At 45.3% G+C, this 26,392-nt stretch overlaps 1 protein-coding gene across 7 annotated transcripts in view; it reads right to left on the reverse strand.

Moving 5' to 3' along the window:
* arhgap12b (Rho GTPase activating protein 12b) overlaps window positions 1-26,392 on the reverse strand; it is a 72,349-nt gene extending 45,957 nt beyond the window's left edge. For 6 of the 7 annotated variants that reach the window (XM_079260263.1, XM_079260260.1, XM_079260262.1 and 3 more), the window contains exons 1-2: window positions 26,299-26,392; window positions 20,098-20,848 (exon numbers count right to left, since the gene is read on the reverse strand). In XM_079260263.1, the coding sequence (XP_079116389.1) occupies window positions 20,098-20,769 (672 nt within the window). In that variant the 5' untranslated portion in view covers window positions 20,770-20,848; window positions 26,299-26,392. Of the gene's footprint in view, window positions 1-20,097; window positions 20,849-23,025; window positions 23,142-26,298 lie in introns of those variants that run through there. The other variant, XM_079260258.1, reaches the window with a different exon arrangement.

A 26,392-nucleotide genomic window follows, 5' to 3' on the forward strand; every position in this document is an offset into this window, starting at 1 on the left:
GTAACGATGAGACGAAGCAGAAAAAGTAAACCAGCTCATGTTGTCCACGGTGGAGGTCTGACGGCCAACAGTCTGACGGCGTCAGAGAGGAAGTGGTCCGGCTGAGACGATCTGAGGTGACTTCATGATCCAGAGCCAGAAAATCTGAATCGTTTCTGAATATTCAGCAGAGATCGTCCAGAGCCATCGCACACAGCCAGAGGTGTGTAAAGTAGAAGGAAAAATAAAGCCCTGCCATGTTTTAGGCTCCACCTGTGCATGTAGAGCAGGTGTTTCCACCAACAGGCTCGTCTGCCTGCAGTGGAGCTGAGCTGGTTTAGTGACTGGTTGGACAGAGCTGCTGGACTGGACTTCTACTTTAGGCCCACCTGGATTATCCAGCAAACAGCTGCAGTTTCCCTGGTTTCATCTCATTTCAGATGATTTAAACGTGTGTGTGTGTATGTGTGTGTGTGTGTGTGTGTGTGTGTGTGTGTGTGTGTGTGTACGCGCTGTCTGCCTTCAGAAATACCAGTTTGAGTGCAAACAAACATCCTTCCAGCATCTGACCTATGAAGTTAAATCATCTCTGCTTGTTATCACGCTGCAGAATCTCGCAGAATCCACAGGGAAGCTGCACACCAAGCGAAGGGGAGTAGCTTCATAAGGTCAACACACACACACACACACACACACACACACACACACACACACACACACACACACACACACACACACACACACACACACACACACACACACACACACACACACACTCATACAATAACCTAGAAACAATCAGGAAGAGCTTCAGCTGTAAGAACAAAACTGGAACAGGTTTGACTTTTAATGAACTGAAGTTTTACCACATTCAACAAACTGAACACGTCTTGCTGCGGCATGGCTTCATTAAGAATCATTCTGTCGTTTCAGGAGGAGCAGAAGCAAGAAGACGAGCCAGAAGAAGAAGAAAAATAAGCAGAAGTGGCAGAAAAGCGAGAAGAAGTTTAAGAAGAACATGAAGAAGAAGAAATGATGGGAATAAAAAGAAGTAAAAGCGTAAGAAGAAGAATAGCAGGTAGAAGAACTTTGCCCAGTTCTTTTCAACGAACAATGTGAGATTTATTATTTCTGTATTTTAATAAAAAGGACTATTTCAGGGAGGGAACAAAAAAACTTTGCCTGTAGATTTCTTGTGTTGTTCTCACTCTCATATGTATGTCGATAGTAAAATAGAATACAATAAATAAAGGGGAGTGTAAATGACTGTAGAGTAGAGTAGAGTAGAGTATGGGAGATAAAGAAGACTGACTGCAGAATAAAAATAGAATAGAATAGGAAAGATAAAGAGGATTGTAAATTACTGTAGAATAAAAAATAGAATAAAATAAAAGTGAGAAAAGGGACTCTAATATAAGGATTGTGGATGAGAATAGAATAGAATAGAATAGAATAAAATAGAATAGAATAGTGAGAAAGAGGACTAAATGACTATAGAATAGAAATGAATAGAACAAATAAGGGGACTTTAAACGACTGTAGAACAATAGAATAGACAGAGGATTGTGGATGAGAATAGAATAGAATAGAATAGAATAGAATAGAATAGAATAGAATAGAATAGAATAAGGACCACTGATGCTGTCTGTTCTCTTACTGCTGATCAGATCAATAATCAATTTCAGTTGATTAGTTAGTAATGGTTGCCACAGTCTGTGGAAACACATACACACACACACACACACACACACACACACACACACACACACACACACACACACACACACACACACACACACACACACACACACACACACACACACATATACACACATACACACAGAGAATCATGGGAAAATCAAAGGGCATGTTTAAATCTTTGGCCCACATACCATGACTGTGTGTGTTGGGGTGGGGTGGAGATGCGCCAACAGAACGATGCATTGTGTCATGGGTCATGGGTCAGTCAGCCCACATCCCAGAGACTGCCAAGCAGGCCGGCCCCTCCCCTCCCCGCGCCCCCATCGCCCTGCATCCAGCAGGGGAACAGCCACTGTAAAGGCCATTGTTGTGTCGTTCCACGGAGAGGACTGCCTGGTCATCTCTGCAGCGCCGTCACATGCTCTGCCTCTTCACAAAACCCCGTTGCATCATCAGATACACACTCCATGTCACTGAAATCACACACACCTCAGCACTGTGACAGTAAACACACAGAGTCTTTCACGTCTTCCCACAGTGTCCAGGCCGGGGAGGCCGTTCCCGTCCGTCCCCTGGTTGACCCAAGACGGTCCTGACTCACTGTCACAGAGCTGCTTCTGTAGAAAGCAATTCCATTTCCACCGGGCATGTCTCGCCACATTAACGAGAATGGTGCCTTTGTTTGGTCTGAACACCGAGGACACGTAAATGCGGCTCTGTCGACAGGACGAACCGGGCCGGGCTGGCGCTGCTGGTAGAGAAGAACCAGCAGCGAGATCATCAGATCAATCTGGTTAAAGATTAGAAAGAGATTAAAGACTAGCTAGACGTGCTAGCATACAGGGGTCCAAGTCATTTTAGAACAAATACCAAAATGTTTCCTTTATTTTCATGCAAATAAGCACAAGTATGCTTTATCCTATGCTTTAACTATCCTGATGAGTCACTTTAAACTGTTTGGTCTAATTTACATTTTTATCACAACCCACCAGACTGGACCCTGTAACCACCAGACTGGACTCTGTAACCACCAGACTGGACCCTGTGGCCACCAGACTGGACCCTGTGGCCACCAGACTGGACCCTGTGGCCACCAGACTGGACCCTGTAACCACCAGACTGGACCCTGTGGCCACCAGACTGGACCCTGTGGCCACCAGACTGGACCCTGTGGCCACCAGACTGGACCCTGTGACCACCAGACTGGACCCTGTGGCCACCAGACTGGACCCTGTGGCCACCAGACTGGACCCTGTGGCCACCAGACTGGACCCTGTGACCACCAGACTGGACCCTGTGACCACCAGACTGGACCCTGTAACCACCAGACTGGACCCTGTGGCCACCAGACTGGACCCTGTGGCCACCAGACTGGACCCTGTGGCCACCAGACTGGACCCTGTGGCCACCAGACTGGACCCTGTAACCACCAGACTGGACCCTGTGGCCACCAGACTGGACCCTGTGGCCACCAGACTGGACCCTGTGGCCACCAGACTGAACCCTGTGGCGGGCTGGACTTGGCCCCCTGGCTGTGTGTTAGACCCTCCTAAGGCAGCACATCTTAAAATTCAAACAGAAGTCTCGTTTTTGCTCCAACGTAAAATTCCTCCCTGTAATTCGGACCTCGGTGGTGTCAGCGCTCAGCAGATTTAAAGACATCATACTGAGAACATGGCAAACATTTTTCTGCTGCCTGATTTACATACATCTCCATGGTTTCCAACCCCCTTCCCCTCCCCTCTAAAATCAATAGCAGCTGAGGAGCCTGGGGATTGGCTGGCAGATTAACAACAAGCCTCTCAATGGAAGGGGGTCTTAGTACAGGCCAGAGAGCAGCGACAGAGCCCCCCGCTCTACGGAAACCAGATTATTCACCTCTCAGATGGCGGAGAGAACAAGATGGCTTCAAGAAGCAACAGATCAGACACTTTCAGATGGAAGGAAATCCAGAACCTTCCAGAGGTCCAGAATCCTTTCTGGGGTCCAGTTCTATCTCCTGACCCTCACCGTCAGTAAAATCTCCCATCATTCACAGTGATTGGTCCAGTAGGTAGGTGTTTGGTGATTAGCTGAAATTCTGAATGTGTGTGTGTGTGTGTGTGTGGTCAACACCAGTTGAACAGAGCAAATCTGATCAGTACAATGATTGGTGGATGGTGGGGGTTGGAGTTGAAACCAGGATCCAGTACACAACCCCCTTAATCCACAATATAAGAAGATTTTATTTGAATATGCATGTGGAGGTGTGTGTGTGTGTGTGTGTGTGTGTGTGTGTGTGTGTGTGTGTGTGTGTGTGTGTGTGTGTGTGTGTGTGTGTGTGTGTGTGTGGTGGGGCATTTCCACCTGACCTGTAAGTCCCCTCATCCCACAGCTGCTGGTGTATGAGGCTTATCAAGTGAAGCTTGTACCACTTCTCAGATGATTATGTTCGCTCCGTAATCCAGGAAAAACAACGTTCCAGTTCAGCTTGTTTAACTGGGAAAACATGCAAACACACCTCCCACCATCGTCACTGGGAATTATCTGCAAACTCAATCCCTGATGTACCTACACAGCATGATGTCGTGATGTCGTCATGGCGGATGATTGACATCTAGCGAACTCTGAGCTTTCTGTAGCTAAGAGCTAACCGAGCTAACTCGGAGATAACAGGAGCTAACCAGTTAACGGAGGTAAGCGGGCTAAAGCTAAGTCACGTTGTTAACCGGCTAAAAACTGTGGTTGTTCTACATTCTTCTGACTTGAAGCAGGAGATCGGTACCTGTCAATCAAAAGGACACGCCCCTAAATAAGCCGAACTTCGAGATTAAATCACTTTTAAACTGGCGAGTTAGAAAAAAATTCACTTCCCCCCACAGTTGTCATGAAGATAAACCTGACCTATTAAACCTAAGATGGATTTTTTAACAGGCTGTAAACATGTTTATTCCTGCTGTGAAGTTGGTCTTTTTAACATGGGAGTCTATGAGGATTCACTCTGTTTTGTAGCCCCTAGTGGATGAAGGGGGAACTGCAGTTTTATGCACTTCTGCATAGGCTTCACTGTTCACCGCCGGAGGTTGTCGCTTGGTCTACACTCACCACCCACTTTATCAGGTCCACCTTCTAGACCCAGGTTGGACCCCGCTGTCCTTCAGTACTGCCCTGATTCTTTGTGTCATGGATTCAACAACAATGTTTAATCATCTCAGAGATTCTTGCTCCATATTGACATGAAACATCACACAGTTGCTGCACATTTGCCATCAGAAGATGCTACACTGTGCTCAGAAAGGGATGGACATGGGCCGAAAGTTCGCTTCGGAAATCTCCCCCCACCAATCCACCAGCCTGAAGCGTTGATCCACAGCAGGATGGATCCATGTTTTCCAGCAGATTCTGATCCTACCATGTGAATGTCGAGCTGAACTGGAGACTCATCAGACCAGCAACGTTTCTCCATCTTCTATTGTCCAGTTCTGGTGAGTCTGTGTGAATTGTAGCCTCAGTTTCCTGTTCTTACTGACAGGAGGGAACCCGCTGTGGTCTTCTGCTGCTGGAGACCATCTGCTTCCAGGCTGGACGTGTTGTGTGTTCAGAGATGATGGTCTGAATATTTTGGTTGGAACCAGTGCTTACTGGACTTCCTGTTGTCTTTCCATCATCTCCAACAAGTCTGTCCATTCTCTCTTCTTCAGACCTTTTCTGTAAACACTAAAGAAGTCCTCTTCACCATGTCTGCATGACCACATGTTTTGTGTTTCTATCGTGTGATTGGCTGATTAGATATTTGTGTGAACGAGCAGCCGAAGCAAGTTTAAACTATAAAGTGTGTATCATCATATTATAAACGTGTCCATTGTTTGTTTAAATGTACTTTAAAACCCCCAAATCAAACCCTGTTTAGGTAAGAGCAGATGTAGTAACTCAGTAACAGCAGCGTGGTATCAGGTGGGAAAACAACATAAAAAGATGTTTGTCTGCATATTTTCAGAGCGGATAATGCAGACATGACTGAGGTTCATTGTAACAGAGAGGACAAACATGTTGGGCTGTAAAAAGCAGCTTGAGGGGATTAAAAAAACAAAACATTTTTAAATGAAGTGGACTAAATACTAAACAGTGTTTTACAGCAGCTTGCTGGACTTTCCTCTTTTCTTTAAGAGCTGTCAGCTCTTTATGTTAATGGATGAAACTCTGTAGCAGAATAATCTATGACCCGTCAATCAGCTGCACAAAGAGGAGATCCGACCATCCAGCCGAGCTCTGCAGCATCTTTACTGCTGCATATCCATTTCATTAATGGATACCACCACTGCCTCTCTCCCAGTAAAACACAAGGCAGTGAAAGGCTGCAGGCTTTCTACCAAAGAGAAAGCTGATTATCAGCCCAGCGTCCTTTCAGACACACTCTGCATCCCCAAATGGGCGAGTTTAGGGTCCTCGTTGAGCTGAGTCAACCACAGGACTGGTGCTGGTTTGTAGCAGTAGATAGCTGTCTGCAGGGCCGGCCCCAGTTAGGGTGCAGAGCTGCAGAGCTACAGAGCTACATGGCTACATGGCTGCAGAGCTACATGGCTACATGGCTGCAGAGCTACAGAGCTACATGGCTGCAGAGCTACATGGTTGCAGAGCTACATGGCTACATGGCTGCAGAGCTGCAGAGCTACATGGTTGCAGAGCTACATGGCTGCAGAGCTGCAGAACTGCAGAGCTACATGGTTGCAGAGCTACATGGCTGCAGAGCTGCAGAACTGCAGAGCTACATGGCTGCAGAGCTGCAGAACTGCAGAGCTACATGGCTGCAGAGCTGCAGAGCTACATGGCTACATGGCTGCAGAGCTGCAGAACTGCAGAGCTACATGGTTGCAGAGCTACATGGCTACATGGCTGCAGAGCTGCAGAACTGCAGAGCTACATGGCTGCAGAGCTACATGGCTGCAGAGCTGCAGAACTGCAGAGCTACATGGCTGCAGAGCTACATGGCTGCAGAGCTGCAGAACTGCAGAGCTACATGGCTGCAGAGCTACATGGCTGCAGAGCTGCAGAACTGCAGAGCTACATGGCTGCAGAGCTACATGGCTGCAGAGCTACATGGCTACATGGCTGCAGAGCTGCAGAACTGCAGAGCTACATGGCTGCAGAGCTACATGGCTGCAGAGCTGCAGAACTGCAGAGCTACATGGCTGCAGAGCTACATGGCTGCAGAGCTACATGGTTGCAGAGCTACATGGCTACATGGCTGCAGAGCTACATGGCTGCAGAGCTACATGGTTGCAGAGCTACATGGTTGCAGAGCTACATGGCTACATGGCTGCAGAGCTGCAGAACTGCAGAGCTACATGGCTGCAGAGCTGCAGAACTGCAGAGCTACATGGCTGCAGAGCTACATGGCTGCAGAGCTGCAGAACTGCAGAGCTACATGGCTGCAGAGCTACATGGCTGCAGAGCTGCAGAACTGCAGAGCTACATGGCTGCAGAGCTGCAGAACTGCAGAGCTACATGGCTGCAGAGCTGCAGGCTGCAGGGCTGCAGGGCTGCAGAGCTGGGAGAAAGAGCCAGACTCATCCACAGTGCTGTAGTGTGCATTCTCTGTATCCCTTTGTGTTTTTATCAGTAGCATCTCTGTTCAGCACCAGCAGCTGGTGGAAAGTTCTGACAAAAACAGTTTCAGGAAAGTCGATTCAGCGGTGAATGACTTCACAGCAGCTCGTCCAACACCACCGAAACCCTGGAGAGCCGCTCGGTGAAGTTAATGAGCACCATGGGTATCACGATTATACATTGTCTTGGTCCAACTATTGTAAATAAAAAAATTTTTTTTAAAAAGAATCACTCTCAGGTGTTAATTTCAACACTTTTCACTCAAATTTCTAAAATCATGTGAAGAATCTTTATATGTCTAAGATTAATTTATTTTATCTTTTAGTGCCAAAATAGCAAAATAATATGCAAACAAACTAAAGTTACAACTAAATCATCGTTACTGTGGAAGGAATAAATAAAATCTACGTTTATCTCTCAGAGAAAACAGAAGAAGGCAGTGAAAGGCTGCAGGCTTTCTACCAAAGAGAAAGCTGATTATCAGCCCAGCGTCCTTTCAGACACACTCTGCATCCCCAAATGGGCGAGTTTAGGGTCCTCGTTGAGCTGAGTCAACCACAGGACTGGTGCTGGTTTGTAGCAGTAGATAGCTGTCTGCAGGGCCGGCCCCAGTTAGGGTGCAGAGCTGCAGAGCTACAGAGCTACATGGCTACATGGCTGCAGAGCTACATGGCTACATGGCTGCAGAGCTACAGAGCTACATGGCTGCAGAGCTACATGGTTGCAGAGCTACATGGCTACATGGCTGCAGAGCTGCAGAGCTACATGGTTGCAGAGCTACATGGCTGCAGAGCTGCAGAACTGCAGAGCTACATGGCTGCAGAGCTGCAGAACTGCAGAGCTACATGGCTGCAGAGCTGCAGAGCTACATGGCTACATGGCTGCAGAGCTGCAGAACTGCAGAGCTACATGGTTGCAGAGCTACATGGCTACATGGCTGCAGAGCTGCAGAACTGCAGAGCTACATGGCTGCAGAGCTACATGGCTGCAGAGCTGCAGAACTGCAGAGCTACATGGCTGCAGAGCTACATGGCTGCAGAGCTGCAGAACTGCAGAGCTACATGGCTGCAGAGCTACATGGCTGCAGAGCTACATGGCTGCAGAGCTACATGGCTACATGGCTGCAGAGCTGCAGAACTGCAGAGCTACATGGCTGCAGAGCTACATGGCTGCAGAGCTGCAGAACTGCAGAGCTACATGGCTGCAGAGCTACATGGCTGCAGAGCTGCAGAGCTACATGGCTGCAGAGCTACATGGCTGCAGAGCTACATGGCTGCAGAGCTACATGGCTACATGGCTGCAGAGCTACATGGCTGCAGAGCTACATGGTTGCAGAGCTACATGGTTGCAGAGCTACATGGCTACATGGCTGCAGAGCTGCAGAACTGCAGAGCTACATGGCTGCAGAGCTGCAGAACTGCAGAGCTACATGGCTGCAGAGCTACATGGCTACATGGCTGCAGAGCTGCAGAACTGCAGAGCTACATGGCTGCAGAGCTACATGGCTGCAGAGCTGCAGAACTGCAGAGCTACATGGCTGCAGAGCTACATGGCTGCAGAGCTGCAGAGCTACATGGCTGCAGAGCTACATGGTTGCAGAGCTACATGGCTACATGGCTGCAGAGCTACATGGCTGCAGAGCTACATGGTTGCAGAGCTACATGGTTGCAGAGCTACATGGCTACATGGCTGCAGAGCTGCAGAACTGCAGAGCTACATGGCTGCAGAGCTGCAGAACTGCAGAGCTACATGGCTGCAGAGCTACATGGCTGCAGAGCTACATGGCTACATGGCTGCAGAGCTGCAGAACTGCAGAGCTACATGGCTGCAGAGCTACATGGCTGCAGAGCTGCAGAACTGCAGAGCTACATGGCTGCAGAGCTACATGGCTGCAGAGCTGCAGAACTGCAGAGCTACATGGCTGCAGAGCTGCAGAACTGCAGAGCTACATGGCTGCAGAGCTGCAGGCTGCAGGGCTGCAGGGCTGCAGAGCTGGGAGAAAGAGCCAGACTCATCCACAGTGCTGTAGTGTGCATTCTCTGTATCCCTTTGTGTTTTTATCAGTAGCATCTCTGTTCAGCACCAGCAGCTGGTGGAAAGTTCTGACAAAAACAGTTTCAGGAAAGTCGATTCAGCGGTGAATGACTTCACAGCAGCTCGTCCAACACCACCGAAACCCTGGAGAGCCGCTCGGTGAAGTTAATGAGCACCATGGGTATCACGATTATACATTGTCTTGGTCCAACTATTGTAAATAAAAAAATTTTTTTTAAAAAGAATCACTCTCAGGTGTTAATTTCAACACTTTTCACTCAAATTTCTAAAATCATGTGAAGAATCTTTATATGTCTAAGATTAATTTATTTTATCTTTTAGTGCCAAAATAGCAAAATAATATGCAAACAAACTAAAGTTACAACTAAATCATCGTTACTGTGGAAGGAATAAATAAAATCTACGTTTATCTCTCAGAGAAAACAGAAGAAAAGGTTGTATGAAGTATGAGGGCGGTGACGCAAGACATTTCAAACAGCCGTCCCTGTTTGTATGCATAACGGACCAGAAATGGGCATTTAATCCAGTTCAGCAAGCTTCTGACCACAAAGGAATCATTCTGACAGTCCTGTCCTTCGATACAACAAAAGTTAAGGCAACTGCCAAAATACCGTCTTACTTCTTTTTGTTGTCTGAGAAACGCATCTGGCGTTTCTCAGACATGCGCCATGAATGACGGTGCATTCACATCTAGACTCAGTCCGATTAGGGACTCGGCTCAGTTCTAGGGGGGTGTTGGGGTTTTTTAAGTTCAAGTTATGTCCCTTATGACAAGGGTTCAGACTTAACAGGGGTGTATCCATGCAGACAGAGATTGTGTTTACGCTGCACTTTGGTCAAACGAGCCAAATCTTTACAATAATATATCCTCATTCCCACCAGAGGTAGAACTGCACTAGAATTTAGCAGAAGAGAGGACAAGACCCGCATGAAGAAGAAAGTTTCGTCTCCATGTTGAAACAATGGCCGTTTTGGGTTTTTTATTGTGTCTTATGCAAGTATACTGCAGAAATAAACTGCAACAATGGACGCAGTATGGACACCAGACGAGGCAGAGGACACTTAACACCATCTCTATGTAAATACCATAGATCGTATATGAAAGATGGACGGAGCATCCTGCGGCAGTTAAAAGTGAAGCCTATGCAGAAGTGCATAAAACTGCAGTTCCCCCTTCATCCACTAGGGGCTGCAAAACAGAGCAAATCCCCATAGACTCCCAGGTTAAAAAGACCAACTTCACAGCAGAAATAAACATGTTTACAGCCTGGTACAAAAATTCATTTTAGGTTTAATAGGTCAGGTTTACCTTCATGACAACTGTGGGGAGAGTGAATTTTTTTGATAAATCGCCCGTTTAAAAGTAATTTAATCTAAAAGTTCAGCATTTTTAGGGGCGTGTCCTTTTGATTGACAGGTACCTGATCTCCCGCTTCAAGTCAGAAGAACGTAGAACAACTGCAGTTTTTAGCCGGTTAACAACGTGACTTAGCTTTAGCCTGCTTACCTCCGTTAGCTGGTTAGCTCCTGGTTATCTCCAGGTTAGCTCGGTTAGCTCTTAGCTACAGGCAGCTCAGACTTCATTCGATGTCAATCATCCACCATGACGCTCACAGCCCCCCTCTCAGCTCCACCTCTTTGCCCATATTTGTATTTTCTGGGCGAGACGACACGCATGCCCCTGCCAAGATGGTGATGGTAGGAACCGCCCACCGAGCTTCAATTCAGCTCTTCAGAAACCTACGGGTGACGTCACAGAGACTCCGTCCATCTCTTTAAATACAGTCTATGGTAATTACCCACAATGCAATGCTATGCATTCACATTTCCCCAAACAAAGCAGATTTTCCAAGCAAACAGACACAGATAGAAATCAAGTGGACCGATGTGAATGTGTCCTTAATCAAGACAGTTAGAGAAAATGTGACATTTGTGAGGAAGTTTCCCCATCATGCATTTTGATCAGCATCTCTGTTGACAGACAAATCTTTTCTGGAAAATGTCCTGTTCTGTAAGCTCAACACAAACCTATGTCCAACCAACCTTCCCTCCTTTTTAAAATGCTCAAAAAAAAATTATTCAGAGGTCATGGTTGCACAGAGACTGGTGAAGTTAGAATTGATCCTAAAGGACTGACATATCTGCACTTGTTAGATCTCAAAGCTGTATTTCAATCAATCAAACTTTATTTATGAAGCGCTTTTCAACATAAAACATACAACTTAAAGCACTTTACAGTTAAAAAAGAAAAAGAAAACACACACATCATATAAAAGACACTTCCAATAACCCCCTCATCTAAATACATGTAGAAAAAAAGAAGTAAGTTCAGACGGACCAGTAGGGAAACCCCATCAGAGGAGCATCCGGACTATGATTTCAACCACAAAGGCTGATGTGAATGTGTTCTGAAACAGTGCAGAAAACAGAAAAATCAAGGTTACAAGGAGAGACTGACCTCACCAAACTACACAGAACATGTACAAAAAGCCCAAACACACAACATGCGGCCTCCCAGGGAACATTTTCAGGTTTCATAAAAGACCCGTGTTTAACAATGTTTCATTATTTAGCAGGTTTTGATGATCCCATTTATTCACTGCAGGACTGTTTTCATGCTCTGAAAACATTGAATGTGAACTCATATGAGCCAGATGTCCCCAGCTAGCACACCTTTTAGCCCCAGCAGCTGTATGATGCAGACGAACCAGTTCCAACAGAACTGAAAGAATCACGGTTCAGCCACGGCATCTTTAATGACAGCAGAGGCACATGACTGAAACAATCGCTGCTTCCAGACTCCTACGCTCCATGCTTCCAGCAGTCCTCCCACTCGCTGCCATCCAGCTGCAGCTCTCCTGAAGAAAGCAGGGAGCCCACCAACAGCAGTCGGCTCGCAGATCCCACCTCAGATCTGCAGCAAAAAGCTGCAGATCTGCTCTGAAACAGAGTTCAACAAGCCAGAGAGCAGCAAGGTGAAGCGAAAGGAAACCAGTTCCCTGAAAGTCTCGGCGTAACAACACAACAAAACATAACACACCATGACCCGTCGACCCCAACGAGGCAGGAGGCTGCTGCTCGGGGGCAAACAACACGCAGCTGTTAGAGGGATCTGCGGTTATGTAAGCCAGCGTCCTGAGCTGCATCACTTGTATGCAAACACAGACCTGTGTGGAGGGGCCCTGCAGAATGAATGCCACATAACACCACCCACACGTGCTCAAATCAAACACTGGGAGGGGAAGGGAGGCTCAACAACCATGCTGTCCTTACAGCAGAGAGCTGCATGCAGGGACAGAGTAGACCACAGCGAGCATGGAGCGAGCGCGTTAAACAGGTGATGCATAACGAACACAGGACAGCCAGGTGAGGGGCAGCAGAACCAGACGCTCCTGCAGGAGCTTTCAGCGCTGCTGGGTGCAGGTTGAACATGACTGCAGCAGAGCTCTCACTGGTCTGACCCACTTTGTAGGATCTGGTTCAGAATGAGTGACATGGACAAGAATAGATCATAAAAGGGGAAATAAAAAGAGGAATAAATGTGAGAATGAGAGGCTGGATCCACTTCCACTTCCTGACGGTTTGTAATTAAAACGATGAGGAAGTTTTATCTGCTGCTTGTTCTAAACAAATGATCTTCAGCTTCTGCGTTCAGGAAAAGGTCAGAATAAATGATGAATTTTGGTTCAAAGTCACAAGAAGATGTTTCCTCAGAGCTACTTTACAGCGAGCGATAAGGTAGTCTGAAACTCTTTAATGCCAAACCATCCGGAATAATTTACTAAAACTCTTCATCTGAACAGGCTGCTGCTCGGACGACTAAAGACCTGAAGCAAATGAAACACTTCACTCAGTTCTGGTCCTCCGGACTTCCTGCCAGCAGGTTTTGTAGGCAACCCAAGCTGAACACACCTAGAAGACGATGTTCAATGACCTGACCGAGGCGGAACATGACTAAAACATGCAGGGCGGGGGGTCCTGAGGACTGGGACAGAGCAGAGCTGCACTGGTAGGACAACTAGCACTGCAACTGGTCGGGGTGGGAAATCAAATTTAAAATAAAAAAAAAAAAAAATCAAATATATCAGGATTTTTTTGTTTCACAAATTTAAATACATTTTTTTTTGTTAAAATATTTTTATTTATTTGTTTCCCAAATAAATAAAAATATTCCATCATAACATTTGTGTAGTTTTTATCATTTTCATTGATCTTTCACTCGTCCTCTTGGGCGTTTTAGCAGCAGAATGGTGGTCTGGCTGCTGTGTTTAGTTTTTTTTCCCTCATTGAAATGAAGAAAAATGACGAGCAAAAGAAGTTTAGTACATTTTTTTTGTTTGTTTTTTGTCAACAAAACTCAACAATATCAAAGAATCACAATTTAAATCAAATCGGCACCTAAAAAATTTGGAATCGAATCAAATCGGGACAAACGCATATCGTCACATCCCTGCTTACTGGAGTTAGTTGCTGCAACTTCACAACCCAAAGAGGCATTTTTACTCCCAGCTCAGATAAATAAAACTCATTTAGAGCAAGAATGACCTTTAGAGAAAAGACCAGTTTCCAGCTAAATGACAAAAGTGTCATAATTTAGAGGAAATTCCAAAAACCCGCATTTATTTTTGTATATATATGTGTATATATATGTGTATATATATATATATATATATATGTGTATATATATATATATATATATGTGTATATATATATATATATATATATATATATATATATATATATGTGTGTATATATATATATATATATATATATATATATATATATGTGTGTATATATATATATATATATATATATATATATATATATATATATATATATATATATATATATATATATATGTGTGTATATATATATATATATATATATATATATATATATATATATATATATATATATATATATATATATATATATATATATATATATATATATATATATATATATATATATATATACACACATATATTCATGCTTTTCCTGCAGATTATTAGAGGCAGCAACCATCCAGACATTCCATACATTCACCAGCCACCGTATCAGGTCCACCCCGCCAGGACTGGGAAACCATGGAGAAAATCCCAGTTGCTGAACTGGAAATAATTCTGTAAATCAAACCGGTCGTCTTCAACACCGAACCTGACATCAGCGTCAGATCTGTGGCCATCCTGAAGCTGTACGTCCTGTTAGTTACTGCAACTTTACAATCCAAAGAGGCATTTTTACCTTCAGCTTAGATAAATAAAACTCATTTAGAGTAAGAATGACCTTTAGAGGAAAGCCCCCGTTGACCCGGTGGGGCCTCTGGGCCCTGTGGGACATGTGGGAAATGTAATTGTCTTGTTGTATTGCGGATCGGGACACATGTGGGACAGAGGAAAAGAAGAGCAGAGGCTTGTGTGAAGAGGCCGACACCGCGGCAGGAAGCCCCAGAGACAGAGAGGAAAGCTGAAGAGACAGTCACATGACCACAGCTGATGTCTGTTTGTTCAGGTTTAATATTAGATCAGCCAAACCAGACCTTCACCGCTGAGGCCTCCTGTCGGCTGCATACATGTGTGTGTCTGTGTGTGTCGACTTCAAGGTAGGAATGTAAAGTATGCACTGGAAAACAAGCTGAGGCCTCCTTTTCAGCGGATCATGCTGTACTGGGGAGAGGTGGTGGTGTGTGTGTGTGTGTGTGTGTGTGTGTGTGTGTGTGTGTGTGTGTGTGTGTGTGTGTGTGTGTGTGTGTGTGTGTGTGTGTGTGGGGTGGGGGGTTACACTAATATCTGCTGGGATTCACCAGCTCTGCTTCAACCAGCTGGTTTGTACGGCGGCTGTAACGCAGGGGAAGAGGCTGAACGGCTCTTTCTGCAGCCACCGTCTCCTCTACATGAACAACACGTTCATTTAGTTTCACCTGGGAGAAAACGGACGCCATGATGCAAAAACCATCCGATTCACTGCACTGAAATAGCAGCGGTAAACTGGTCAGACCTTTCTGGGAGTGAAGGTATTTTCACCGCACTGCTCAGCTGCACAAGACAACACACAATGCAGCAGAGAGCAGCTGAAGCTCCTCTGATCTGCAGACGTTCAGCTTTAAGGCTGTCCTCCGTCTTCAGGTCATTCATCTCGCCCTGACAGCCGCTCGCATCGTCACGGCTCACAGGTCGCAGCTAATCTCCAAATTCACCCAAACATGAAACCATCCATCCCCTCTTGTCATCCCACAGAAGCAGCCCCCCCCCATCCTCCGTCAGCAGCAGGACCACACGGCAGGCAGAAGGAAAGCTGGCCTGCAGTCAGCTGCTTCCTTTGAGAAGCTCCACAGACGAGTCAACAAGCTGCTGGTGTGTATGCAGAGAGCCTCTTTTCCCTGAAACATGACGGACGGCTGGAGGACGGCGTGTTTCAGGACGTAAACATGTCTGTGTGCGGCGTCCCCTCAGAGACGAGACGTGTAACAATGTAGAGAGGATCTAGAGAGGAGGTTAAATGCTCTGTTCTGTAGGAACGTAGTTACTGCTGGGTTCTGGTTAGGGCGGTGGCGATGTGCTTTTTTTGGGTGCCGATTCGATTTAAATTGCGATTCTCACAATTCTTCGATTTTGCTGATTTTTTCTAGATTAAAAACCAAAAAAAAAAATGTATAAAACTTTTCTTTTGCTCGTCATTTTTCTGAATATTAATGAGGAAAAAACAACCCAGTAGCCAGACCATCATTCTGCTGCTATAATGCCCAAGAAGACAAGTAAAAAGATCAATAAAAACAATAAAATGACAAAAAAAAAATTTTTATAATGGATCAATTTTATTTCTTTAAAAAATTTGATTTCTTAACAAAAGAAATTGATTTTAAAATTGTGAAGCAATAATCCTGATATTCGATTTTTCAATTTGATTTTCCCACCCCTAGTCTGTGTGTGTGTTAGAGACATTTAGAGATTTTCAGAGGAGTCCCACATGGATCTGTACTCTGCCCACTTCCTTTTCTTTTAATATGAACAAGTTCCTGATGTTGTGACGCAGCAGTGTGTGTTAACTAGGGCTGTGGCGGTATGCTTTTGTCCCGATTCGATTCTGATTATTTGGGTGCCGATTCGATTTAAATTGCGATTCTCACAATTCTTCGACTTTGTTGATTTTTGTGGATTAAAAACAAAAATAAAAATGTATAAAACTTTTCTTTTGCTCATCATTTTTCTGAATATTAATGAGGAAAAAACAACCCAGTAGCCAGACCATCATTCTGCTGCTATAATGCCCAAGAAGACAAGTAAAAAGATCAATAAAAACAATAAAATGACAAAAAAAAATATATAATGGATCAATTTTATTTATTTTAAAAAAATAGATAGGGTGCCGATTCGATTTAAATTGCGATTCTCACATTTCTTCGATTTTGCTGGTTTTTGTAGATTAAAAACAAAAAAAATGTATAAAACTTTTCTTTTGCTCGTTTTTTTTTTCTTGATTTCAATCAGGAAAAAAACAACACAGTAGCCAGACCATCATTCTGTGGCTATAATGCCCAAGAAGACGAGGAAAAAGATCAAGAAAAATAATAAAAATGACTCAAATTTTATAATGGATTATTTTTTTTAATGTAAAAAGAAAAAAAATATTTTAAAACTATAAAGCAAAAAAAATCCAGATTTTTTATTTTTCAATTCGTTTTCCCCACCCCTAGCCCTGGTGCTGTATGTGTAGAAAAAAAAAGGCAACTTGACAGTCTTTTAGGATTTCTGCAGGATGTTTTACATAAAGAAAAACTTTTTTTTACATAAAAACTAGGTAAAGTAAGAACTGCTAGAAGTGGCTCAGCGCTTTAAGGGTAAAATCTGAGTTACCATGGTGAAGGTAGCCACCATCAGCAGGAACAGTTCCTTATCCAGCAGTACAACAGGACCCGCCCGACCCGCTCCTGCCGGGCCGGGTTGCTGCACCCGGGAGACGACAGGAAGCGGTGGAAGCTGGTGAGTCGAGGGAAGTGGATTTTCTCCAGGCTTGTTCGCTCGCCTGGCAACAGACCAGACCAGACTAACTCAAACTGGTCCACAGAGGAACCGAACGGGCTGTGGGCTTCACCTGCCGCATCGCCGGTTCTGGCTGTTTCCTGGCTCTCCAGAAAGCCTCGCTGCTGTGGTGAGATTTAGACACGGCGGAGTAAAGCAGCTCGTCTGACACGTTAGTCAGATTCCTCACATGGCACATCACACACGGCATTCCCACTTACACTCGTCACCATGGTGGGGCGCCCGGGAGGGAGGTGACAGACCTATCCTCGGCAGATACGACCTACTTTCTATTCAGGCTGCTTTCTTTGTTCACTCCGCGGTGGAGGGGGCGGCTGCAGCTCGAGGAACAAAGAACACAAACGGCACTCGGAGCCTTAAACGTGCTGACCCTGCCCAGATACAGCCGCCCCAAAAATGGCTCAGGAAGGCAGCAACACCCCCACTGAGCCGAGATCTCCTCCTTCCGCTGTGATCTGCGTCTGCTGCAGATGGAAGGAGGCCCGACTTATCAGTCTGCAAGGACGAGCTGACAGAGGAAATGAACTGTATGTTTGATAGAAGTGGGGGTGTAATCAGGAAGTCTCAATTCCAGCAGACAGCTGACTCCGAGCAGAGATATCAGGCTGAGAGCTCCAGCCTCGGCTGTAATGAAACCACACACGCCTTCCTGCGTTGCACTGCAAAAACACTACAGTGTAAGAAATAAAAACAGATATGCAAATCTCACCAAGTGATATTTTATTCCCAGCAGAAGATAAACAACATGTCAGGAGGCGAAACGGACGTTTTATCATTGGATGGAAAACATGAATCTGATGCAGAAACACAAAAACAGAAGCAACAAGAAAGAGTAACTGGTACGAATCACAAACCATTAAACAAATGGTCAGGTTAACTGGCAGCAGCCCAGTAACATGACTGGGTGTAAAAGGAGCATTTCAGAGAGGCAGAGTCTCTCAGATGGAAAGATGGACGGAGCTTCATCAGTCTGAGACAAACTGAGGCTAAAAACTGTGAAACAGCTTCAGAAAAATATTTCCACATCTGGGAAGCTCCATCAATGCTGAAACATCTGCTCCCATCCAGACAACGTCTCTTTCAGGGAAGACCTTGCAGGTTTCACCATGCTGGACCACATCCTGAAGGTGGAACAGGAGAACTGGTCTGCTGCAGTCCAGTTTCACCAGTAAAAAACATCTGGAACATCATGGAAGCAGAAATCCAGCAACAAGGTCCAGTAGAGCAGCTGGAATCCTGCATCAGACCAGAACGGGACGACATTCCTCTCCTGAAACTCCAGCAGCTGCTCTCCTCACTTCCCAGATGTTTCCAGATGTTAGAAGGAGAGGAGATGCTAACGATGCTAATGATGCTAAAGGTCATCCTGGAAATACTTTTTACAGACGTGTTGCTGCATCAGATTCACCATCAGCTCTGATTTTACACAAAATGAAAAAAAGTCTCATTTTCAACACTTGATATGATGTTTATGTTTTACTGGAGATAAACGTTTCTTTCCACAATATGTTGTCCATTTCTACGTTGAAGTTTCCTCTCAGCAGCTGCTGCAAAGCTTCAGTGTTTCCTTCCAGTCAGCACCGAACAAAGACTCTGCATTCTCAGATTCAGCTCAGATTTTCTATTAAATTATAAAAAAAATCTCAGTTTCAGCATCTGATATGTTTTTATCTCCGACTGGGAATAAAATATGATTTAAAGAGATTTATAAATCATTCCTTTTTGGTTTTATTTACATTCTACACACTGAGTCCCAACGTTTTGGGGAACTGGGGTTGTTCAGCTGGTGCAAAAAGCGGAGAAAAGCCACAAATCCACATGGTTGTGTTTGGTATTTCCCTTTACTAAATGTACCAGAAGAGCTTAGAACCAGAATTCCCCATTTGACGACAAAGCAGTGAAGGCAACATTTAGCCTTAAATGACCCGACTGCAACAGCTGCTGGGAAAAATATCCAACTTTTAAAGCCAAACAACGTCTTTCCAAGGACAAAACCAGCACGTGCAAGCATTCACGTTTCCCTCAGATCTGGATTTGCTAAAGTACAAACAATAAACAAAAACAGAGTTGGCGGTGGCCCAGACAAACATAAGGCGTTTTATTCGGCTACTAAACTAAAAGCATCTGTTTGGGTGGCAGCAGGGAGAGAACGCCATCCGTTCCCCTTTAAAGTGCTGAAAAACGGAGGATTTATGAGCATGTTGCTTAAACAACAGAAGCGCAGCAGGTAAGATGTGCTCATATGTATTCATCCCCTTTCATTAAAGAAAAGGTTGAATTTACAACAGTCACTCAAAAAACTGGAGACTTAAAAAAGGAACAATAAACAAACATTTGCAAAAATATAATTTAGTAATATAAGACACTATTTTTTCATTTAATTGAGTTGAAGAAAGAAAAAAAATCAAACAAACAACTGTGTCCTGGAGAAATTAGAGACTTTTCTGTTGAACAGTGGGACAAAATACCTGTCAACAGGTGCAGAAGTCTGACTGAGAGGAACAGAAAACAACTGACTGGAGCGGAAACATTAAAGGATTCTTCAACTAAATATTACTTTATGCATGATGTAATATGTAATAAATGATCTTATTTGTTTGCTTTTTAAAAAATATTTCTATTGAACCAGAATTAGAAAATAATGTAAAGATTTTCATGAATTTTTTATTTATTATAACTTTAATTTCATCTTATAGGAGATGAATAAATATGAGCCCGGCTGTGGGATGTGACTTACCTGCATGTGCTCCGTGGAGCTGCTGCTCAGCTCGTCTCCGGACTCCGAGTCGTTCCGCCGCTTGTTCAGCCCGTCTCCCGGCGGCTCCATCGGAGCCTTCTCGCCATCCGGGCTTCTGCCGTGGTTGACACCCGCTTTGAGCGGCGGCGAATCCGCCCGTGTCCGTGGCAACGAAGAGCTGTTGCTGTGGTGATGGTTGTTGTTGTTGTGAAGCAGCACCAGTTCTGCAACCAGCTTGCAGTGGTGCGGACTCCCCACATTCTGGTTAGCATCCTTGGGCAGAACGGGGGGCGTGACGCGGTCGGAGGACGGCGACGGCGTGGAGGAGGGCGACGGGCGCCCGAAGCTAGACATTTCCGGCTGAGGCCGGTTGAGGTTGTCATTGGGCTCCCGGCAGATATCAAGAACAGTGGGCTTGGCCCTCAGGGCGGGTTTCTGAGGGGGCATGAGCGCCCGCCGTACCTCCCTGACGTACTGCGCCGGCACGTAGAACGCCTTCGCTCCTTCCTCCTTTTTCACCTGCCACCAGTCCTCGTTGGTCTTCTTCACCAGCAGGTAGCACTCGCCCTGACGAATGGTCACCGTCTTGTCTTTGGCCTTGTACTCGTAGTCGTACTCCACCTCGATGTAGACCTGGCCCGGCGCGATGGGCAGCACCTCTCTGTCCGCCATTACGCCTGGAACGACTTCCTGAACTCAGCTGCTGGCGGCTCCGGCTTCAGGAGCTCCTCATGTCTGAAACTCTGCTCGGCTGCAGGACAGAAGACGACATGGACGTTATCTGTCAATGATGACATCAGAACAGCTAACAGCTAGCTAGGGCGATTAATCGGATTTTAATCTCAGTTACAATCTGGGTTTTCAACGATGATAAAAATAGAAGGGTGTGATTATTTTCCTCTCTGCAGTTTCCTCTCCTGCTGTCTTCAGCTGCTAATCGAGCGTCTCTGGCGTTGCAGCGCTGTGCTGTAAACTCCTCCCACAGCCGCTTTGCTTTCATTCAGACACTGTTGCCAACTTGGAGACTTTCTTGCTAAATCTGGCGACTTTTTTATGTTAAAAGCGACAAATCTAGCAACTTTTACTGGAGTTATTAGAGACTTTTCTGGTGTTTTGGCGACTGACTTGAAGGCACATATTGTTCTGCAGTTACTGTAAGGAAGGAGCAGCGGGAGCCTCTCCCGTCCTAAAGCACTCCCAGGCGGCCAGTCTCAGTCGGCTCCGGCTGCAGGTCAATGTAGAATAACTGCAGTAGGTTGTGGAAGTTCACCTAAACATAGTTTATACCGTTGTCAGTGACAACTGGCTGCATTATTTTCCTATACATAGTTCGACAAGTTAAACACTGTAATATCCCTCCGTTACCATAGCAACACGTTAACCAACTGGTCCAGATCAGCCGTCTTTTAACAGGTGAATGAGAGAAACGTGCTGCAGCCTGACAACGAAGTGGATTAAACAACTCGGAACCGTGCATTAGACGGTTATAATGCACGACATGGAGTCTAGAACACCACGATGCGCAGCGTCGTTTATAAACACTGGATAATCGTGGTAAATAATCGAGATCTCAATTTCAGTCAAAATAATCGTGATTATAATTTTGTCGTAATCAAGCAGGGCTAAGTTTTGTCTGTTTTCTAAAATTTGTGGAATCATAAAGACATTGTTTCAAAGCCACGGTTTAATGTTAACTGTTAATGTTAACGGTTAATATTCATGTTGTTAAAGATAATAGATAATTGTGTTAAAGAATCAAGATCTCAATTTCAGTCAAAATAATTAATCATTTTTGCATTAATCAATTAGCAATGCTAACGGTTAGCATAGCGACTCCGCTAAAAGACCGAGCCTCCGAACCAAACGCAGTTCACACACCAAGCTGTTGCAAACGAACAGAGGGCAGCCGTGAAGCTCGCCAGTGCTTTCCCTCGGTGTAATGAGTTCGCCACCATGGTTTTCCGTCATGGAGCAGCTCAGGTAACGTCTGTTACAGTTGGTCTGTTAAAAGGGAGTTTTTTCCTTCCCACTGTCACAAGTGTGCTTTCTCAGGATGGGACATTGAGTTGGAAGCTCCAATCTGTTGGTTTCCTGATATAGGCTATCATGAATTGGCTTTCATTATGGGTTTTTTTCTGTCTGTAAAGCGTCTTGAGGTGGCATTGCCGTGATTTGACGCTATATAAATAAAGTTGAACTGAAATAGAATTGAATTGTTCCCGTCAGCCACTTGTTCCGCAACGCCATCATTCTTTTTTTGTTTGAGCTTTCAGACAGATGTTCCTCCACGTTAATACCAGACTCCCATTGGTCCAAATGACTACAGGTCTAGTTTGGTTCTCTGGACTACTTTGGGCAGGGGTAGAAACTAAAAAGAATTGAGACTAGGGCTGTGACGATATGCTTTTGTCCCGATTCGATTCCAATTTTTTTAGGTTCCAAATTTGATTGAAACTGTGATTTTCACAATTCTTCAATTTAGCTGATTTTTGTCGATTAAAAGCAACAAAAAAATAAAAAAATAAAAAATAAAACAGTAGAAACTTTTTACGTCATTTTTCTTGATTTCTATTAGGAAAAAAACAACCCAGTAGCCAGATCATCATTCTGCTGCTATAAGGCCCAAGAAGACAAGTAAAAAGATCAATAAAAACAAGAAAAATTACATAAATTTTATAGTAGATTCTTTTTTTTCTTTTTTTTCTTTTTTATTTTTTGACCAAAAAAAAAAAAAAATTTAACAAAAAAATCTATTTTAAAATTGTGGAGCAAAAAGTCCCGATTTTCGATTTTCCCACCCTTAATTGAGACAATTTGCACAAAAGCTAGTTTTTTTTGTTTTGTTTTTTTTAATACATGATGCTCAACAAGCTGGAACACATGAAACTGACGCCCTATCAGCTTGTCTAACCCCTTCCTCTTACTCACCTTATTACCACAACCAGAAAAGTACTACTGCTGAACACGTCCGCTACCATGCCCTGCAGGAAAACTCTTCCTCCTCCTCCTCATTAAACAACAGACAGCCAACACCGATTGGTCTGGTAACCGATATGATCACTGAGGACATCCAAGCCGGGAACCTGATCGTCCTCTGCAGGAGCTGAGGGTGATGATAGCCTGACCCTGCATCTTCAGACCACAATGAGTCCCTGGAGGCTCTGTTCCCTCAGAGGCTGCATCAGAAATAAACACGCTCACTTTATTACAGTCCTGCTCTGCGATCTGGAGTCATTACTGCAGACAAGACGCAGTCAGGAACCTTTAAAAACGTGAGGTAATCTTCCAGGAGACAGCTGGGCCCCTCGCCGCCGCTGCAGGGTTTGTTTTGGGACGAGTCCTGTCATCGATCCGTCTGTCAGAGAGCATCCCATCAACAGTTAACCTAAATAAATACCAAGGCTGCCGAGCGCGTCCCCCTCATATCGAATTCTCTCTCTTCCCTCCTGAAATAGCAGTCAGCATGGAGAGACATCCTGGAAGTGCAGGCGGCAGAAGCAGGTGCTTTTAGCGAGGCGTGAGAACGTACGCGGGCCCTGCCCCGTGTACAGGAGCGTGCATGCGGCTCCGGCCGACAGCTACACGCCCTGAATAGATTTACAGCGCAGAGAGGCGTCTGAGTTCACAACAGATGTTCATGACGAGCTTCCAGACGCCCCCCAGAAAAGGTTGGGACACGGTGGAGGAAGACACCTACTTTCACTTTTATCTGACCGCAGACGGAACGAAGACAAGATCGTTCATGTCTCACCTGATTCACGTAGAGGTTAACACGCCGCGCATCGCGTTCACATCACGCCGCAACAGTTTACGGCTCATAGCGAGTTAAAAACAAGAGATTTGATCTGAAAAGCAGCGGAGAATAGCTGAGAAGGAAACCAACCGTTTAACAATGTTCCTCAAAGGTGCAGATTTCTGAGAGAATATAAATATAGAGAGGTGTATGATCACCTATAAAGGTAATAATGTCATTGCTTTGTGCCTGTCAGTGGATGTATGCAGATGTGTACGAGTATGTATGTGTACATGTATACATACATACATACATACACACGCACACACACATACACACATATATATATATATATATATAGATATAGATATAGATATTTTTTTTTATTTTCTTTTTGCATTTTGTTATTTCTTTTCCATTAAAAAAGAAGAAAAAAAAGAAATGTTTAAGGGATTATTTAAACAACTGCAAGGAAGAAAAGATTATAATTGTAAAGGGGGGCAGAAACACATAAGCGTTGCTTCATCTTGCTCCTTTTCAGACGCTATAATAAATGCTTGATTAAATTGTGTTATTTTGTCTGAAATAAGAAATATCTATCTATGCATCTATCTATCTATTTAGAGATATTTGCATATCTCTGCCTCCTGCAGAGCAAAATCTCATGAATCCAGTCGGTCTGGAGGAGTTCCAGGATGGAAAGTTAAAGCAGAAAGTTTAACCTGGACACAATCTGCATCAGCAAAAGCAGATCGAGCCGCAAGAAGCAGCGGTTACCGTGGGAAACCTTTGCCAAGCTGTGCAGAAAAGACGCTGCATGTTAACCAGGCTTCCAGAGCTTTTCTGGACTGGGAGGCAACTGGGATGAGTCGTTTTCCACAGCTTTGTTAGAGGAAATGAAGCAGAAGGAGCATCCAGACTGTCCAAAAACCTGGTTCTGTGCTGGTTGGATCAAAGCTGCCACAACAATAAAAACCAAAACTCCTCCCAGCAGCGTGGCTGAGGAAGAGGAAGAGGAAGATGCTGTACCTGCGGTGCCAACCCGTTCACAACATATATAAACCTGCATCTCTTTGTGCCTTGTTCAGCAGAAAGGAAACAAATGCGTCGATGTGTTGCAGGTCTGAGATGTAAAAAAATAACAAACCCTGAGATACAAGTAAACAGAAATCTGGGATTAAGCTTCATTATTATCATTATTTTCCTTATTATTCCTATCAGACGTGCGTTTTCTTTTGTTTTAATAAAGTTTCTCCAGTCCAGGCTCGTCCAAATGAGGGTTCAGCCATGAAGTCACTCTGTGGTGTGAAGTAAAGAGTAGCTCCACAGTCTTCACAGCACCAGCAGAGGGGCCAGAACCATCCAGGACCACCGATGGTCTCCACGGTCCTGACCGGCTCACCATGAGTTCACTATCACCGCTAGACTGAAGGAGAGTCCATGAACTGGGCGTACTTCCACCAAGGATGTCATAATGTCACAGCGGTCGCTTGGCAAAGATAAATCTGGAGACTTTTATCCAAAAGACGGAGGCTTCCAACCAGTATCACCACTATAAACAGCTGATTATTAAACTGGAAAGAACTGATTTAAGCTCAAATCAAACATGAAAGACTCGACTTGGAGCTCCCTGATTCAGCCCTGACCAGAACCGGACCTCTGTTAGTCCATTCAGACCCGTCAGAGTGGATCCCACCACCAGCACTGGGAGCTCTGGATCGAAGATGTCAGGGAAGAAAAACAAACTACAGATCAGCAGAGATCCCAGTCTGGACTTGTGTCAGCATCTGCAGAGCAGCAGCTGGAGCAGGATTGTCTTTGTCCCCTCAGCAGAGGACAGATGTGGCCGCAGCATCAGTCCAGCATGTGCTGCAGGACTGCCAGCTCCACAGACATGAACCCTGAAGCCAAGCAGCCTGATGGGGCTATAGAGACTGCAGGGAGGGAGGGGGGACATACGTGGGGGGCAGGGTCCCTTCAACCCCACGCAGACTGCAGGAACACAACACAAAGGAGTTTAATCCATGTGGATAACAAAGCCCAGACCCGACATCACCGAGGATTCCCAGGCAGAGGGCAGGACAGCCGGCCAGAGAAACCCCCCCATCCTCCCTCCTTCTGCCCCCCCGAACCGGGACACACACTAAAACACACCGTGAGGAATGTGGCTCCACAGAGCCCAAGCTGCAGCCTCTCGGTGATGCAGTTTAATCACCTCCCAGCTGGGAACAGAATAACGCGCTAAAACGTGACGGCGCAGCTTCTGCGGCACTTCCAGAGGCTTCATGCGGACAAAGCGGCGCAGGTTCAGCCCGAGTCCTCCTCTCTGCAGCGGCGTGCATGGCCGGGTCCTCCTCCTCTCTGCAGCGGCGTGCATGGCCGGGTCCTCCTCCTCCCTGCATGGCAACAAAGTGGCCCCGCCACAGCGGCGCTACCCTCCCCTCCGCCCCGCAGCGAAGCGCACTTACCGTCGGAACGAACAGCGGCTGAGTCGGTGCTCCGCGTCCACCGCAGCGGCCGTCCGGAGGAACTTCCCACCCCTCTGTGCCCGCTGAAGCGGAG

Source organism: Telmatherina bonti, assembly GCF_933228915.1.
Source record: "Telmatherina bonti genome assembly, chromosome: 20".
In the NCBI taxonomy this organism is placed as follows: domain Eukaryota; kingdom Metazoa; phylum Chordata; class Actinopteri; order Atheriniformes; family Telmatherinidae; genus Telmatherina; species Telmatherina bonti.